An 18338-nucleotide genomic window follows, 5' to 3' on the forward strand; every position below is an offset into this window, starting at 1 on the left:
ATCTTGCTGAAATATTTCAACGTCTAATTAGAAGGAGTGGGGTCATTTTTGACACAATTGTACAGATTAGAGAAAACTCAAATCGTTTTAGCTCTGGCTCTTACCTTCTTTTCATAACATTCTTATGATAAATGGTATCACTCGGCATGCACTTTGTCACATCCGCAAGTCTGCTGGCAGTGACCGGGGTGGGGCGGGGGGGATGTCTCCCAAAAGCGTGTCCAGAATCATCCCAGACGACCCTGCAAATCTTCTTCCTTTCAATTTTTCCCCAAACCTCCTTAACTCACTCAGAGAAAGGCCAAAAATTCCTCATTCTAGAATCTCCTGCATTTCTCATATTCATTTAGCAGGTGACATATCACAGCAAAAGCACCAAACACCCACACTTGGCATCATTTATCCCTCTCTTGCCCTAGGCTCAACCAAGATTTCTGAGTTCCTGCAGCGGGGTACTTTAAAATCTCCCCTCCCCTACCTACCTTTCTATTATGAGATATTTCATATACTTAAAACAGTGAATGAGTATAGGGCACAACTAATATTCTGCTAGGCCTGTCATCAGTGTGGCCAGTGGTTACCGCCCCCACTCCTACCCACCCCTGTCCCAATTACTGCCAGCAGCTGTCCTGATTGGTCAGAATATCTGAGTGGCACTGCTTGTTAATTTTAATTTTCACCCTGGCATATATTAATAGATGAAAAGGAAAAGGGAATAATAAACATCCATGTACAGAGCAGCTAAAGACACAGGACATTGCAAAAACTTTCAAAAGCATTTTTAGCAGGTAAAACATTTGTGGCACTAAAAATTCAAAAAGTATGAAAAGGCAAACAAACAAACAAATAAAGTATAAAAAGGCATTCAGGAAAAAATCTCTGTCTCTCCCTGTGCGTTTCTCAGCTGCTTCGTCTCCAGGGTTAATAGTCCCTCAAATACTTTCAGAGGTTTTATGTCCAGACAAAAAGTTGTGTATAGGTACCATTTCTTCCTTTTGCACTGATGGTGGCACGTAATGCAGAGTTCTGTTCCTCTCCTTCCGAACCAACAGTGTGTCTTGGAGACCTTTCCACTTCAGTCCATCTGTTGTAAACAGCTGAGTAGTACTTCTTTGTGGGGTAGCTGTATTGTAATTTACTAAAATTAGTCTCCTGCTGACCACATACAAGGTCATTTGTAGATACTGGCTATTACGATCAATAACTTTGTACCTGCTCACTTCATAAGTATATTAGTATATCTGTAAGGTAAATTCTTAGAAGTGAAATTGCTGGGGTAAAGGGCAGGTGCATAATAAGCATCGTTCTCTGAACAACTATTTCTTGAACACTGTCTCTTGCCAGATGTTGTACTAGGCTCAGAGAATATGGTGCTGGGCAAGACAGATGTGGCTCCCACTCTCTGCTGCTCAAAGTGCAAATGATGAGACATACAGCTCTTACGTCATCTCATTGTCTTCACTACAACCATGAATGTGGCTGGCTGTACAGGGAAAGAACACAGAACTATGGGACCTGGCTGATTGGATGGGGAGGGGCAATAGGGGCAGCTTTCCTGAGAAAGTCATGTTCAAGTTAGGAAGGATGGCAGGAGATGAGCTGGGGAGAACAGTGGCATGGGGGGACAGAAGGTCAGTGCAGCCAAGGTCACCGTTTTCTTTGCTCATCCATAAAAAGCAACTCCTCATCTGTTCGAGTTTGATCATGAGATTGTATCAATTCCGTACTATCTTTAGGCACCACTTTTAATCTGGTTTCCACCTCATCTCTTTCTGCCTTATCTCTTTCTACCTCATCTGCAGTGACTTCCTCCACTGAAGTCTTGAGCCCCTCAAAGTCATCCATGAGGGATGGAATAAACTTCTCCAAAACTCTGTGAATGTGTATATATACTCTTCAGTAGCTAGGGAGGTGGGGTGGGAGGCGGGTCCAGCAGACCCTTGAAGACCTCCTGAGGATTTTAGCTTTTATTCTAAGAGCAGCAGGCAACCAGGAAAGAGTGAAGTCATCCAACGTGCATTTCTGAAGATGACTGGCTATATTACAATGGACTTAAGGCTTTCAGGGAGAACAGGCAGGGAGACCAATCCAAAGGCTATTGCTGCTTTCAGGCAAGAGAGTGCAGAGGCCCAGCTAGATGGGGCCAAAGAGATACAGTGAGACACTCACAGAGAGGCAGAGACACAGGCAGAGGGAGAAGCAGGCTCCATGCACCGGGAGGGATCCCTGGGTGGCCCAGGGATCACCCAAGTGAAGGGGAGGGAATGGGGCTTCCATGGGTGACTCCCCCAAGCCCTAGCCATGCTGGAAGGCAAGCACTAAAGACAAGGCTCCCTGGAAGACTTCTAAATGATAAGAGCCCTTACTGAATGTTTTACATGTTTAGAATGTAGGGTGTATCCTAAAGGGCCCCTAGGAAAGCCAGACGCTGGCTAGAGAGGTGCTGAGTGCTGCCCAAGTTGCCCTGGAGAACACCTCTGAACAACCTGAAATGTGTTCACTTCTCCTCTCTTATCTACACCCTTGCAGGCATCACATGCCCTCCTCCCACATCTGTCGAACACGCAGATATCCAGGTCAAGAGTTACAGCGTGAGCTCCAAGGAACGGTACACTTGTAACTCTGGCTTCAAGCGGAAAGCCGGGACATCCAGCCTGACTGAGTGTGTGCTCAACAAGACCACCAACACTGCCCACTGGACAATCCCCAGTCTCAAGTGCATCAGTAAGTAGTCATCCTTGCAAGTCTCTCCATGCCCCATACCAAAGCTGTTCGGAGAGTGGAACTGTAGTGTGGGAAGCTGAGTGAGCCCATCTCTGGGGGACAAGGCATTTGTATTGACGTCTGAGGCTAAATAAACCAATGGGCCTCTAAACAACACTCCTGAGAGTTGGAAATACATAGGCTTTAGGGTCACATAATACAGAGTTCTTTGAGTGAGGGCTCAGGACTACCATCTTGGAAGTCTTTGTTCCTCATCTAGAAAATGAACCCAACGTTAACATTGTGGGTCAAAAGTGTTAAGTGAAACCTGGTCAATATTGACTCCAGCCATACCTCATCTTGTTGCGTTTTGCTTTAGTGCACTTTACAGATAACTGTGTTTTTTACAAATTGAAGGTTTGTGACAATCCTGCCTCAAAAAGGTCTATTGACACCATTTTTCCAGCAATATTTGCTCACTTTGTATCTCTGTGTCACATTTTAGTAATTCTCTTTTTTTTTTTAATTTTTATTTATTTATGATAGTCACAGAGAGAGAGAGAGAGGCAGAGACACAGGCAGAGGGAGAAGCAGGCTCCATGCACCGGGAGCCCGACGTGGGATTTGATCCCGGGTCTCCAGGATTGCGCCCTGGGCCAAAGGCAGGCGCCAAACCGCTGCGCCACCCAGGGATCCCACATTTTAGTAATTCTCATAGAATTTCAAACTTTCTCATATCTGTTATGGTAACCTGCGATCAGTGATCTTTGATGTTACTATTGTCATTCTTTTGGAGCACCGCAAACCACACCCACATAAATAAGATGGTTAACTTAATCAATTGATGTTGTATATGTATCCTGACTCCTCCATGGACTGGCCATTCCCACCTCTCTCTCTCTCCTCAGACCTCCCTATCATTTGAGACAGAACAATACTGGAATTAGGCTAATTAATTGCCCTATCATGGCTTCTAAATGTTCATGTGAAAGGAAGAAACATGTCTTTCTCTTTAAATCAAAACTAGGAATGATTAGGTTAGTGAAAAAAAGCACATCAAGTCAAGATAGACCAAAAAAAATAGGCCCTTGTGTGCCAAGTTGTGAATGTAAAAGAAACATCCTTGAAGGAAACTAAAGGAGCTACTCCAGAGAACACACAAGTGGTAAGTAAGCAAAAGAGACTTATTGCTGATAAGGAGAAGGTTTTAAGGGTCTGAATAGAAGAGCAAACCAGCCATAACATTCCCATAAGCCAAAGACTCACCCCTGAGCCAAAGCCTCACCCTGATTCTCTTCAATTCCCTGAAGGCTGAGAGAGGTGAGGATGCTGCAGAAGAAATGCTTGAAGCCAGCAGAGGTTGCTTCCTGAGCTTCAAGGAAAGACGCCGTCTCCATAATAGGAGAGTGCAAAGGGAAGCAGCCAGGAGTCCAGAAGATCTATCTAAGGTGGTTAATGAACGTGGCCACACTAAACAACAGGTTCTCAACATAGACAAACAGCCTAAGAGGGGAAGAGGAGGCCATCTAGGACTTTCATAGCCAGAGAGGGGAAGTCAGTGCGTAGCTTCAAAGCTTCAAAGCTTTGAAGACAGGCTGACTTTTAGGAGCTAAGGCAGCTGGAACTTTAGGTTGAAGCCAGTGCTCACTGACCATTCCAAAACTCCCAGGAACCTTAAGATTTATGCTAAATCTACTGTGCCTGCGCTCTATAAATGGAACAACAAAGCCTGGATGACAGCACATCTGCTTACAGCATGGTTGGCTGAATATTTTAAGCCCACTGTTGAGACCTACTGCTCAGGAAATGTCCTTTCAAAATATGATTGCTCATTGACAAAGCACCTGGTCAGCCAAGAACTCTGGTCAAGATGAACAGTGAAATTAATATTATTTTCATGCCTGCTAAAAAATATATCCATTCTGCGGTCCCCGGATCAAGGAGTCATTTCAACTTTCAAGCCTTATTATTTAAGAAATACATTCCATATGGCTATAGCTGCCATAGATAGTGATTCCTCTGATGGATCTGAGCAAAGTAAATTAAAACCCTTCTGGAGAGGATTCATCATCCTAGATGCCATTAAGAACATTCATGATTGGGGAACCCAGGTAGTTCAGTCGGTTAAGGGGCTGCCTTCGGATCAGGTCAGGATCCTAGGGTCCTGGGATGGAGCCCTGAGTTGGGCTCCCCACTCAGCAGGAACCCTGCTTCTCCCTCTCTTCCCAGCTCATGCTCTCTCTGTCGGTATCTCTGTCTCTCAAATAAATAAATACAATCTTTAAAAAAAGAAAAAAGAACATTCATAATATGGGAAGAGGCCCAAATATACACATTCACAGAGTTTTGGAGAAGTTTATTCCATCCCTCATGGATGACTTTGAGGGGCTCAAGACTTCAGTGGAGGAAGTCACTGCAGATGAGGTGGAAAGAGATAAGGCAGAAAGAGATGAGGTGGAAACCAGATTAAAAGTGGTGCCTAAAGATAGTACGGAATTGATACAATCTCATGATCAAACTCGAACAGATGAAGAGTTGCTTTTTATGGATGAGCAAAGAAAACGGTTTCTTGAGATGGAATCTACTTCTGGTGAAGACAAGGAAGGATATAGGATATTACATAAACTCGTCGATAAAGCGGTGGCAGGGTTTGAGAGGACTGACCCCAATTCTGTAAGAAGTTGTTCCGTGGGTAGAATGCTGCTATCAAACAGCACCACCTGCTACAGAGAAGTCGTTCATGAAAGGAAGAGTCCGTCGCCATGGCAAACTTCACCAGTGTCTTATTTTATGGGACTGCTACAGCCACCCCACCTTCAACAGCCACCACCCTGATCAGTCAGCAGCCATCAACATGGAGGCAAGACCCCCACCCCCACCACCAGCAAAGATTATGTCCCACCGATTAGCAATTTTTAGCAGTATTTTTTTTAATTTTTATTTATTTATGATAGTCACACAGAGAGACAGAGAGAGAGAGAGAGGCAGAGACACAGGCAGAGGGAGAAGCAGGCTCCATGCACCGGGAGCCCAACGTGGGATTCGATCCCGGGTCTCCAGGATCGCGCCCTGGGCCAAAGGCAGGCGCCAAACCGCTGCGCCACCCAGGGATCCCAGTATTTTTATATTAAGGTATGCATACTGATTTTTTTTAGACATAATGCTATTGCCCATTTCATGGACTACAGTACAGTGCAAATGGAACTTTTCTATGCACTGAGAAACAAACAAACAAAAATATTCACTTGACTTGCTTTATTGCCACATTTACTTTATTGTAGGGGTCTGCAACTGAACTCCTAGTATCTCTGAGGTATGCCTGTACTATTAATATCAATGCTTTACGCTTTGTAGCAAGATTTCAACTACAAAGATTTCAACTACAAAGGGTGTGTGCTCACAGCAGCCTTGCTGCCCAGAAAGCTTCCCCAATCTCTCCCTGGAAGACAGCCTGTAGGGAAATTATTACTGTTCTCTGTTGCTACCCACCCAGGAGAATGGGGGCTACCCAAGGAGCAGAGACTCCCTTAGCCTGGTCCCTCATGTCCGGTGTCCAGCCAGCACTCCTGAGCCCACATGAGGGATGGTTGTCAGAATCTTTTTTTTTTTTTTCTCTTTAACCATCCACAACTGGATAACTATGTCAGAAGCCAGCAATCTTGGAGTGGAAGTCCAAAGTGCTATTTCCAGGAATACTAAGCCCCTTACTCTAGAAAAATAACTGTTAACTCATGGTTTACTGCATATTTGGTACATGTCCAACTGTGAGCTAGATACTTTCTTGTATACGTGGAAATTCTCAATTCCTCTCCGGGGGAGTGGACAAAAGGGGTGGTTCTAGAGCAAACCCACTCTGCTGTAAGATTCCTTGAAGAGCCAGACTTACTCATTGGATCTGTGCACCTGTCCCCTCCCCGCTGCATGACGTTATGCAGACGTCAGAGGTAGGGCAAAGAGGAAGCTTTCTATTTGTTGCAAAGGAATCGCTCAGCTGGGGAACATAGTGGCACATGGTATCAAATGCCATTGAAGTGATGAACTACCTGGGTGAAGACAGGTATGAGCAATAACACTGTGGCAAAGACACAGAGGGTTCATCCAGGGGCAAACATAAGGGCTTTCCAGCACAGGCAAAGTGACTATTTCTTCAAAGTGCCAATTCCTTTGGGTGAATGGATCCAAGATGGAGGTGAGTTGCAGGCTCTGAACTGGTTAGTGGGGAGGTGGGGGGGGGGGGAACGGGGAATAGACCTGGAATCGTAGACTTTTAGAACCTAAAGATTGGAGGATTTTTAGGTTTCATGTAGCCCAGGGATTCCTCACCTTCTACACCTAACAACTCCCTCCATTACTTTTCCTAACCTCCTGTGCTTAGGAATGTGCTTTATTTTTCTTTCTTACAAAACAACTGAATCTACTGAGTAGTCATTTACTTTCCCATGTAAAAGACGGTATTATAAAACTGAGTTGATCTCACTGGTATCATTCTAACCAAAAATAAAAAGACATTTGATACATGTCCAGTCTTTCTGAAAGGCAAGAAAAATAGTTTGCAGTCTGTTTGTATTTGCATGGGAATTGAAGATTGGGAAACATTGTTGGTTGTTTCTTTCTGGTGCTTCTGACTTAGCCCAGGAAGCCAGATCTCTCCATTTTAAATTTATATATTTATTTTTTATTTATATGTAGTCATGAAGCACTCCAGCTTCCACCCTCAGGCTCATAAATGCCATGTGGTTATCCTCTCTCTAGGAGACCCCTCCCTGACTCACCTAAGACCATCCTCCACAGACGTGCCGGCAGGGGTGACCCCAGAGCCAGAGAGCACCTCCCTTTCTGGAAAAGGTAGGGATGCTGGAAACTTTTTAAGGACTTCCATTCCCTGCTATGACTCTGATCTCTATGTATCCCTCAGAATTCAGAAATTCTCGGACCAATTTAAACGACCAAACACACTTCTTATTAAAGTTAAAATTAAATTTTAGATTAGCTTAATTTTCTCTTTTAAGTCAAAGTTGCTTGATATCTAGGTTTCATTGGCACATAACTAATAATGATTCAAAATCTACTTTTTAAAAAGATTTATTTAAAAAAAGATTTTATTTATTGCTTTATTGCTTTATTTGAGAAAGATACAGCAAGCATGAATGGTGGGGAGGCAGAGGGAGAGAGGGAGAAGCAGACTCTGTGCTAAGCAGGGAGCCCAATACGGGGCTCGATCTCAGGACTCTGGGATCATGACCTGAGCCGAAGGCAGATGCATAACTGGGTGAGCCACTCAGGTGCCCCCAAAATCTAATCTTAATATGCCAGATCAGACTTAGCTATAGACGCACTTCCAAATCAAAATTGGAGAGGATCCACCGTTTTGCATGCCTTGCACATTAGCCCGCCAAAACCTCATGGGTGCCAGTAGAAAACATTACATTCCTACTTCAGAGGCCAAGGATTTTCTTACTTACATGGCCCAGCAGGCAGCAGGAGCATTGGCATATTTGTGTCAATTCCTTCATCTCCATGTCCCATAGGGGCAATGAATGGGGGTTGGCCTCCAAGATGCCTGTACGTGCAGAAGGCTGCTTCCTAACAGAAGAAGCCTGAGTTCAAGAAACTGGAGTCTTGTTCTTTTTAAGATTAATTGATTTTAGAGAGACAGAGAGAGAGAGTATGAGTTTGAATTTGGGCGGGGTAGAGGGAGAGAGAGAGTCTCAAGCAGACTCCATGCTGAGCGCAGAGCCTGATGATGGGCTCAATCCCAGAACCCTGAGCTCATGACCTGAGCTGAAATCAAGAGTCACTGAGGCACACCAAGAAACAGGAGTCTCTTACAACTGGCTGACCATGTCTGCCTTTTTGCTCCAGAGGGAGGCACTGTCTCCACCTTCCAAAGCTATATGAACATCTTTGAAAAGACATTCCCAAGAGAGGGACTTGTCAGTGCCTCTGCTGACATGGGGTGCAGACACATGAGGGACCTGTGCAGAATTGTTCCCCAACGATCCCAACGATGATCGCTCTGGTCCAGAAGCATTGCACAATTCCAAGGTATTAGCTGATCTTCTATCCCAATTTCCTTAGCACTGTCCTGATGTTAAGTAAATTGAAAGTAAATTGAAATTGTTAAGGAAATTTGAAATCTTAGATGCTAATATCTTGGGACAATGTGCCCTACATCCTAGGAGAGCCTTACTTTACACTTACAGCCTGATTTTTTGTGTCCCTTTATCCAATGTGGCTTTCCCCTGCCCCTGACTGCTCCTTCCTGCCCAGGCATAGTCATCCTGCCATCATTGGCCACACTGCTGAAGCACACCTTTCCTGGAGCACAGCTTCCTAACTGTGGCTGTGTACTGGGATTGCCCTGGAACTCTAGCCATTGGGGGGAGCAGTCTGGGAATTAGGGCTGGGAATTAGGATGGTGATTCTTAGGAAGCCAAAGCTGAGAACCAATGCTGAAGGGGGGATGCAGAGGCCAGAATGAGGTTTCATCCTAGTTAGTGAGGTAGTTAGTTGACTACAAACAGGAAGATATGGCTGAGTGCTGGCTGCATTTCAGTTTGGGGGAATTCCCAAACCCCTTTGACCCAAGGTGCATCTGGTTCACCAACGGATCAGAATAATCAAACGGTCCCTCCCAGCCTTGCGTTTGTGCATCAAACACTTGGTGAGATGAAACTGTGCGGCCAAAATCTCAGACGTGGGAGTGTAATCTCTGATGCGGGGTGACATGGCCATGTGCACTTGGGTAGGGATGTTCTGGGGAGCTCTATCTGTGCGATCCCCGGAGTGCTGACATCCCAGGGGGCGTGAGGAACTTGTGAGCTAAGGGATTAAGGGGCAGGAGGACGTCTCCCAGCCTAGCTGGCTGGGAGAGCACAGGTGAACAGCCCCACACAGCGCGGCCAGACAGCCAAAGGTGCTGGGGTCACAGAGGCACTTTGCTTACTCCTTTGTTCCAGGCTTCCTAGGTATGGTACCGATCACAATGGAAACCCATCCTTCATGGAAAGAGAATAGTGAAGTTGTTTCACCATGCTTCCCAGTTTGGGGGCAGCCATTTGCCAGGGAGGGTGAGGACCTGGACACAAGGCAGGCTACCCTCCTCTAGATCAGAGCAAAACCAGGACCCTCTCTTCGATCCAGTCAGCCTGAATCTCAGGCTTCCCCTTATTTCCAAAGTGGCATGCAAACATGGAAAAAATAAACTAAAATTGCAACCCAGATGTCTTGGGCAAATATAGTTACGCTCAGTTTTTGAGAGCACACTCTCACAGCATCTTGTGTGCCTTCTCTAGTAAACCAGCCCAGGTCTGCTCAAATCCATGGGATCTTCAACTTATGGGCACCATAATAGCTGTAGATCCCCTAGCATTCTCAAAAGTCCCATGGCCATTCCAGATGGATGAATAGTTAAGGGATTTTCCCAAAGAGCCATGGAGGAATGTGCTGAGGGGGAGGGCTGGCCCAGCGTGGACTCACCAGAGCAAGTGTTAAGTCCACTCTCTTCTGGAGCTGAGCAGAGACACTATTCTAAATATTTATGTTTTCCATATCTTGCACTTTCCTGCAGAGCCAACTTTCACTTCCAAGTCAGACACCAAAGTGGCCACAAAGCCAACTATTGTGCCAGGCTCCAGGCCGATGCCGTCAAAGCCTCCTGCTACAGGAACCACAGGGCTGATCAGTAATGAACCCTCCTCCCAAGCCCCATCTCAGACAACAGCAAAGGCCTTGGAACACACTCCCTCTGCCTCCCAGGAGACGCCAGGTTAGCACTGGCTTCGCATACTTTAGGAGAGGTCAGCCGCCCATGTGCTGCTTCTGAGGTGCAGGTGGAGACCTCGAGCTGACTGCATAGCATCATACCATCCGATCCAAAGTCCAGACAACTCAGTAACCCTCAGTCTCCTGCTCTGCTCTCTAACCTCTGTGCTCTGCCCTGGTTCAGTCCAGATGGAAAAGAAAGTCCATCTCCTGGATGTGACAAGGCTCACCGTATTGACCTGCATGGCAGAGGCTTTGCCAGTCTGAATAATATCTGCCTCCTCCTGATATGGGAGGACAGTGGAAGCCTTCTGCAGTCTGGATTCACACTCTGTGGGATGGAAAAGCTCTGGGTAAATCTATATCTTCCGTCAAGGCATATCTGATTCTCTGTGGGGTGTTTTTCTCGACCACAACACCACTGACTGTATTTCCCACGCTGTGTCTTTGATCCCCATAACTTATTTACTCCATCACCGGAAACCTGGACCTCCCACTCCCCTTCCCCCATTTTGCCCATCCCTCACACTCATCCCCTCTGGCAGCCATCAGTTTGTTCTCTGGATTCATGGGTCTGTTTCTGCTTTTGTCTGTTTGTTCATTTGTTCTGTTTCTTAAATGCTACATCTGAGTGAAATCATATGGTGTTTGTCTTTCTGTTTGACTTATTTCATTCATTTTCTATATCCATCCATTGTTATCTCAAATGGAAAGGTTTCATTCTTTTTTATGGCTAATATTGTGTATATGTATATATACACACACACTATATATATATATGCAATATATACACAATATACAACATTGTGTATATATAATATATAATATATATATTATATAATATATATAATTTAATATATATTAAATATATATTACATACAATTATATATAATATATACACATTATAGTGTGTGTATATATATAGTGTGTGTGTGTATATATATATAGAGAGTGTGTATATATATACACACACACTATATATATATATACACACACTATATATATACACACACTATAATATTGCGTATATATATTTTATATAATAGTATATAATATATTTAATATATATTAAATATATAATATATTATATATAAATATATAATAAATATATAAATATATGTGTGTATATATATATATATATATAGTGTGTGTATATATACACACACACACACACACACACACACACACACCACATCTTCTTTATCCATTCATTTATTGATGGACACTTGGGCTGCTTCCGTATCTTGCCTACTGCAAATAATGCTGCAATAAACACAGGGGTGCATATATTCTTTTCCAATTAGTGTTTTTGTTTTCTTTGGGTAAATGCCCAGCAATAGAATTACTGGATCATAGAGATATTTCCATTTTTAACTTTTTGAGGAACCTCCATACTGTTTTCCTGAGTGGCTGCACCAGTTTGCTTCCCACCAGCAGTGCATGAGGGTTCCCTTTACTACACATCCCCACTAACACTTGTTATTTCTTGTCTTTTTTGATTCTAGCCATTCTCACAGGTGTAAGGTAATATCTCATTGTGGTTTTACATTTGCATTTCCCTGATGATGAGGGATGTTGAGAATCCTTTTATGTGTCTGTTGGCCATCAGTATGTCTTCTTTGGAGAAATGTCTATTCAAAAAAAAAAAAAAAAGAAATGTCTATTCAGGTCCTCTGCCCATTTTTAATTGGATTATTCGCATGTGTGTGTTTGTGTTTGTATGTGTGTGTTTGTGTGGAGTTGTAAAAGTTCTTTATACATTTTGGTTATTAACCCCTTATCAGAGATGTCACTTGAAATATCTCCTCCCCTTTAGTAGGTTCCCTTTTTGTTTTGTTGATGGTTTCCTTAGCTATGCAAACAGGGCATATTTGATTCTTAAGCATGGCCTAGCATCTAAATAAACTATCCTTATTCTTTGCTAAAGGGAGGTTGGTTTTGCCAGCCATGAATCTCTCAAAGCTTTAAGATGGGACCCAAACTGTCCAAAACTCCTCCTGCTTAATGAGAAATAAGTGCCCTTAGGACTCCAGGAATAACTGAGCTGCAATCTCTTCTCTGCAGGTACATATTCATACAATTCCGGAGCTGTGACTGGTAAGTCTTTTCTTTTTTTCTTGTCCTAACAGTGTTTATGCCCATAAGACTTCAGTCTCAGGGCGTGGGATAGTTCTGGCTTATGCTGTGCTGCCCCAGTACAGTCCCTAGCAGCATCCCCCTTTCACTCTCAAAAGTGATTCAGCTTAGATAATAAGTTATAGGGTCACCCTACTTAGGGATTCTAACAGAACTATTTATCTCAATATTGGTAGCTCCTTACTGTTAGGCTACTGATGTGGGAACCAGAGAGCTGACGCATCACAAAAGAGCCTCCTTCCCCTAAGTAGGGCTAGCCTTGCATCCAGGACTTACCAGAAACCCACATGTGCGTACTGCTGTTATTATTACAATGATGTTGTTATTCTGCCATAAACCGCATTCATCTTTCACAGGGTGTTAGCATGATGCACCTTATGTGAGGACTGCTCAAATTTCTCAGTATAAAAGGTTTCTGTTTTATGGAAGACACACATAACTTTAAGGCTAGGAGAGAAAGTGAATGACCCAGTGAGTGTGAAGAGGAGAGTGGAAAAGCGATTGCACGATTTAAAGAAAAAGAGGAAGGATGGGGAGGAAAGTGGAAGAAAAGAGACAGAAGGCAGAGAGAAATGCAATCCTAAGAAAGAATCAAAGACTTTTGTCTGACAAGTTTTCAATAAGCCAAAAAAAAAAAAAAACCCACTATAATTTCGTACAGACAAAAGTTATTTCTATTTTCTATGTATTAGTTTTCCTACTGGAGAATAACTCATATTTTTGTGGCTATATTTTATCTGCACCAAGTATCATCTAGGAGCGCCTGGATTGCTCAGTCGGTTAGGCATCCAACTGTTGATGTCAGCTCAGGTTGTGATCTCAGGGTCATGAAATTGAACCCCGCATCATCCCGCATCACCCTGCATCACCTCACATCACCCATGTTCGGCCTGTACTCAGTGGGGAATCTGCTTCTCTCCCTCGCCCTCTGCTCCTCCCTCTGCTCCCACTCTCTCTTCCTGTCTCTTTAAAATAAATTAATTAATCAATTAATTAATTAATTCAAAAAATCTTTTTTAAAAATAGTGTCATCTAGAGAAAAAAAAATAGCAAAACAAGTGAGGGGTACCTGGGTGGCTCAGTCAGTTAAGCATCTGACTCTTTCAGCTCAGGTCATGATCTCAGTGTAATGGGATCCAGCCCCAAGTTAGGCTTTGTACTGAACCTGGAGCCTGCTGGAGAGTCTCTCCCTCTCCCTCCACATGGCATGGCACCCCCTTCCCTGCTCATACTCTCTCTCTCTTTAAAAAAAAAAAAAAAAAAAAAAAAGGCCATCCAAGTGGCTTCGGTCATTTCAGCAGCCAGTTGATCAGAGTAGTTTTTAAAATGATCAAAATGTATATGCAAAGGCAAGACATTTTAAAAAGCCCCCCCTAGAGAATATTTTCATGGAAAAACGATGGGATTTCATGACAAGGATGCTGAAACAAAAATGTTTATCACTTAAGAGGCAACCAGTAAGTAAAGTAGCCAAACTAACTTTTCTCTTTATGTCACATGCTACATTAACCTTTCTAAAAAGCTTTTGTATTCATTTTTTTTGAATTGGTAATATTTGTACAGGGTTTAAAAATGACAAATTACAAAAAGATATAGAGCGAAAAGCCCCATTTCACATTGAAAATCCCCTTGCAGGAAGAATGCAACTCCTGCTACCAGATTTATGTATATCTACAGCCTTTCAGAGTCAACCTATAAATAGCTTCACGGAGGAAACCTGATGCTAGATCAGTATTTTATTCTATTTTACACCTTGCTTATTTTCACCTAGTGGTAGATCTCAGGAATCCTCCATATCAATATATAAAAAACCACTTCCTTCTTTAAAACAGCTATGAAATATCCTAGCATATGGTTTTGTCACAATTTATGTAGCCAACCCCCTATTTGGACATGTGACTATTTACATTACTTAGCTATGTTACAAACAGTAATTAATTAGAAAACCTTCTAACCTTTGCTATGTGCAAGTATATCTGTAGGATAAATCCTACACATAAAATTTGGGGGGGCATCTTTTCGGGTTTTTTAAAGACTTTATTTACTTATTCATGAGAGACACAGAGAGCGAGAGGCAGAGACACAGATGGGGGAGAAGCAGGGTCCCCTCAGGGAGCCCAATGCAGGATTCAATCCTAGGACTCTGGGATCATGGCCTGAGCCAAAAGCAGACGCCTACCACTGAGCCACCCGGGTGCCCCTGGGGGGTATGTTTCCCATGTAGATTTTCAAACAACTACTTTATTATGGGATATCATCTTATATTTTTTCCAGTTCATGACTTTCATTAGATTGAAATATCAGAAACTTTCTCCCACATTCTGAAGTATAATGTAATAAGCACTAACACCTGCAATAGGCAAAGATAGCTCTGTGCAAGAAATTGTGGAAATACAGAGATTAAAAAAACAAAAGCAAAAGCTTTAAATATTTCCGGCTTCAAGATAAACATGTTAGCACTAACAAGACAGATCAAGTATTTGTCAGCATAGAAATAAAAATAAGTTCTATTTCATTCAATGTTATTTAAGTTCTATCAGCTAAGAAGGTGTAAACTGACATTAAAATCATGCTAATTTTCTAAAAACACTTATTGATGATGCCTGCCAGGTATGTAGTACATAATCCAAGCCACCTGAGACCCAAGAGGCTGCCCCTGTCAGGTACAAATGGCAGAGACACCTGCTGGCTCCTTGGGCATTGGTAGATGTTGTCATTTCTGCATGAATAAGCAACCAGTTGACCATGTTTGTAAGCAAATATAAATGCTTTACCATAGTAGTCATTCAGGAAATGCTGATTAACTTAATATTTTCATCAGCCCATTGATAATTACCAATATCATAATTTTTAAAATAAGTTACATAAATGATTATCACAGCTTTTTAAAGTGTTTTTTTTTCTTTTTAGTTCAACAGAAAATGGTAAATGGTAGATGCTCAATAAATAGTAAATGGGTGAGCAAATGATATGTGAACTTGAGGACTTTAACATTTTAGTAAATGTTTAGGAAGTATGGTTCATCATTTCATTGTCTTAAATATCTACAGGCTCATTTGGCAGCCTTTTTTAAAAGATATTATTTATTTATTTGAGAGAGAGAGTACAAGCTAGGGGGAGGTGCAGAGAGAGAGGGAGAGAATCTCAAGCAGACTCCCCTCTGAGCACAGAGCCCCATATAGGGCTCAATCTCACAAGCCTGAGATCATGACCTGAGCTGAAACCAAGAGTCAGATGCTTAACCGACTGAGCCATGAGGTGCCCCTGGGAAGCCCTTTTAATCAATAATTTCATTCAATTATTCCAATATCCAATATCTGATCTTTGATTAGGCTATTCTCGAGAACTTCCTGATTATAACTGAAAAGGCCAGAATGTCATCTATGACAGTGTTTGCACTCCCATGTTCATTTAATACACTAGGAGGGAAGAGTTAATTTTTCAAACTGTGTTATGCATCTCATCTTTCATATCTGAAATAAATATGCTGCTGCTGCTATGCTCAGCCTTTAATAGGAGCTAGCTCTATATTATATCATTCATCTGTTTATTCAATATAAATTGAGTTCTAACTCTACACCAGATTGGTCCTAAGTTGCAACAAAATGCAGATTTCTTGTTGAGAAGTAAATGGCACGTCACAAGTACCTCAATTTATGGACTGTACCTGGTTTAATTCAACCAATTAAGTATTTACTGAGTGCCTACTCTAAACCCAACACCTACTATGTGCTTAGTACAGTAAGAGACAGAAGAGAAACACTGCCCAGGAACAATGGATGGATATTCTTACTTCAAAACTTCCTTCATCAGTTGCAGGGACACCAGCAATCAGAAACAGCACTCTCTGGATGACCTAGTTTGCAAGTACTGCTAAGGAATGGTGACCTCCCATGTTCTCAGAGGACCTTTTCATCATCCACACTGAAAAGTGGCCACTGGCTACCTTGGCCACCTTCTTCACTTTAGCCCCAACATGCTTTGTGGGGTTTAAGTCAAGGTGTGGAGCTACTGGCCTTTCTCAGCCTCCTGAGCAATAATCCACTTTTTCTCCCTCCTCCCCCAGACTCTAGTCCTCCTCTGTTCTCCTCCGGCTCGCCAAACCTCACTCTCTTGCTTTTTCTCCAACCCATGCATCTTGTAGGAAACACAAAAGGCAACTGATATGTTTACCTATCATATTAGTGATTTTGGTTTCTATTTCTTTACTCAATTTGCCTGGAGATAACTGAGGAAGAGGTCAAGGGCATGAGTTTGACACTGGATTCTAAGTGCTCGGTCACATCACTGGATCAAAAGCCCTCCTCTCCCTGGAGTTGGGAGTCAACAGGCTTATCATACGGAAGAAGCAGGAAGAGGCATTGTGAAAGTAGAACTACAGTTGACATCAACTGGCCTTTTCCAATAAATCCCTCCATGGACAGTAAATGCATGCCTAGCTGATTAGTCAATGTGAAGAAATAGTTTACCCCAGCGTACACACACACAGCGTGTGCTTAGAAAGTATTTCTGGTATTCAATCATAATGATGATTAATGTTAAGTCTGAAAACTCAAAACATTTTTCACTAATTTGCTATGCTTCCTGTTATTTCCTGTGGGACTTTCTATTCTTATTTATATTTACTGAGGCACAAGTAGATTTGCTTTCACAACTTCATTGTTTCTTCTGATGACAGCACCATTTCAGAAATATCAGGGGAAAAGTGAAGTTTTTAAAAAAGAAAATAAAGATTATCCACAATCCCCCCACCCCCCATTACTTAAGACTTTGGTATCTATTCTTCAAGGCTGTCCTATGGATATATAGGCACACACATGGCTTACGAGACACTATTTTTTGGTTCATTTTTACCCCAGACAGTTTTTTTCCACTTAAGATATTGGGGACAGGGACATCCTTCCATGTTAATAGATTCATTTCATAATTTTCACAAGTTGAATGATATTCCCATGCATGGGTGGACTACAGTTTATTTAGTTAATTTTCTATTAATAAGAGATTGAGGTTAACACTCAAAAAATTGCTTTAAATAATACTTTAGTGAATACTCCTGAATGTATTTGCCCATTTTCTTAAATCAATTCCTAGAAGTGGGACTAGAGAGTCAATGGGTATGGTCTTCTCTAAAGCTTTTGTTATATGTTGCCACTTGTCCTTGAGAAAACCTGAACCATTTTACTCCTACCTGGTGGAGAATCTGAGTGTTTCCCCACATCCTTGTCTTTCTGTTTTCCAACAGAGTGGTATTTTGAAAGGCCAAGGTGGGAGATTTATCCGGTACACAAGGCCATATGCTGGTTGTACAGACATAGGTCCAGAAAGCTTAACGTCTAGATGTGACTCACGGTCCCCGGTCAGACCCCTGGCTTCACACCCTAGATGTTCAGGGCTGAGATCTTTCATGTAGGGCAGGTGGGTGTTTTTTGCAGGGCGATTTCACAATATTAAGGCAAATTGGCCAACTCTGCCTGGAGCTTATTACTGATGCAAGTGTTTTTATTTTTTTTTAAGATTTCATTTATTTGAGAAAAAGAGAAAGCAAGAGACAGAGCATGAGTGGAGGGGGAGGGGCCAATGGAGAGGGAGGAGCAGGCTCCTTGATGAGCAGGGAACCCCACACGGGACTCAATCTGACCCCAAAACCCTGAGATCATGTCCTGAGCTGAAGGCAGATGCTTCACCGACTGAACCACCCTGGCACCCTAATGCAAGTGTTCTTAAAATAGTTAGGT

At 42.6% G+C, this 18338-nt stretch overlaps 1 protein-coding gene across 12 annotated transcripts in view; it reads left to right on the forward strand.

Moving 5' to 3' along the window:
* IL15RA (interleukin 15 receptor subunit alpha) overlaps nucleotides 1–18338 on the forward strand; it is a 58231-nt gene that overhangs the window by 29034 nt on the left and 10859 nt on the right. For 3 of the 12 annotated variants that reach the window (XM_072749618.1, XM_072749623.1, XM_072749617.1), the window contains exons 2-6: nucleotides 2530–2724; nucleotides 7456–7548; nucleotides 10274–10471; nucleotides 11973–11991; nucleotides 12532–12564. In XM_072749618.1, the coding sequence (XP_072605719.1) occupies nucleotides 2530–2724; nucleotides 7456–7548; nucleotides 10274–10471; nucleotides 11973–11991; nucleotides 12532–12564 (538 nt within the window). Of the gene's footprint in view, nucleotides 1–2529; nucleotides 2725–7455; nucleotides 7549–10273; nucleotides 10472–10656; nucleotides 10976–11972; nucleotides 11992–12531; nucleotides 12565–18338 lie in introns of those variants that run through there. The other 9 variants (XM_072749616.1, XM_072749615.1, XM_072749614.1 and 6 more) reach the window with 5 other exon arrangements.

The sequence above is a fragment of the Vulpes vulpes genome, chromosome 2 (genome assembly GCF_048418805.1).
Source record: "Vulpes vulpes isolate BD-2025 chromosome 2, VulVul3, whole genome shotgun sequence".
Lineage (NCBI taxonomy): Eukaryota > Metazoa > Chordata > Mammalia > Carnivora > Canidae > Vulpes > Vulpes vulpes.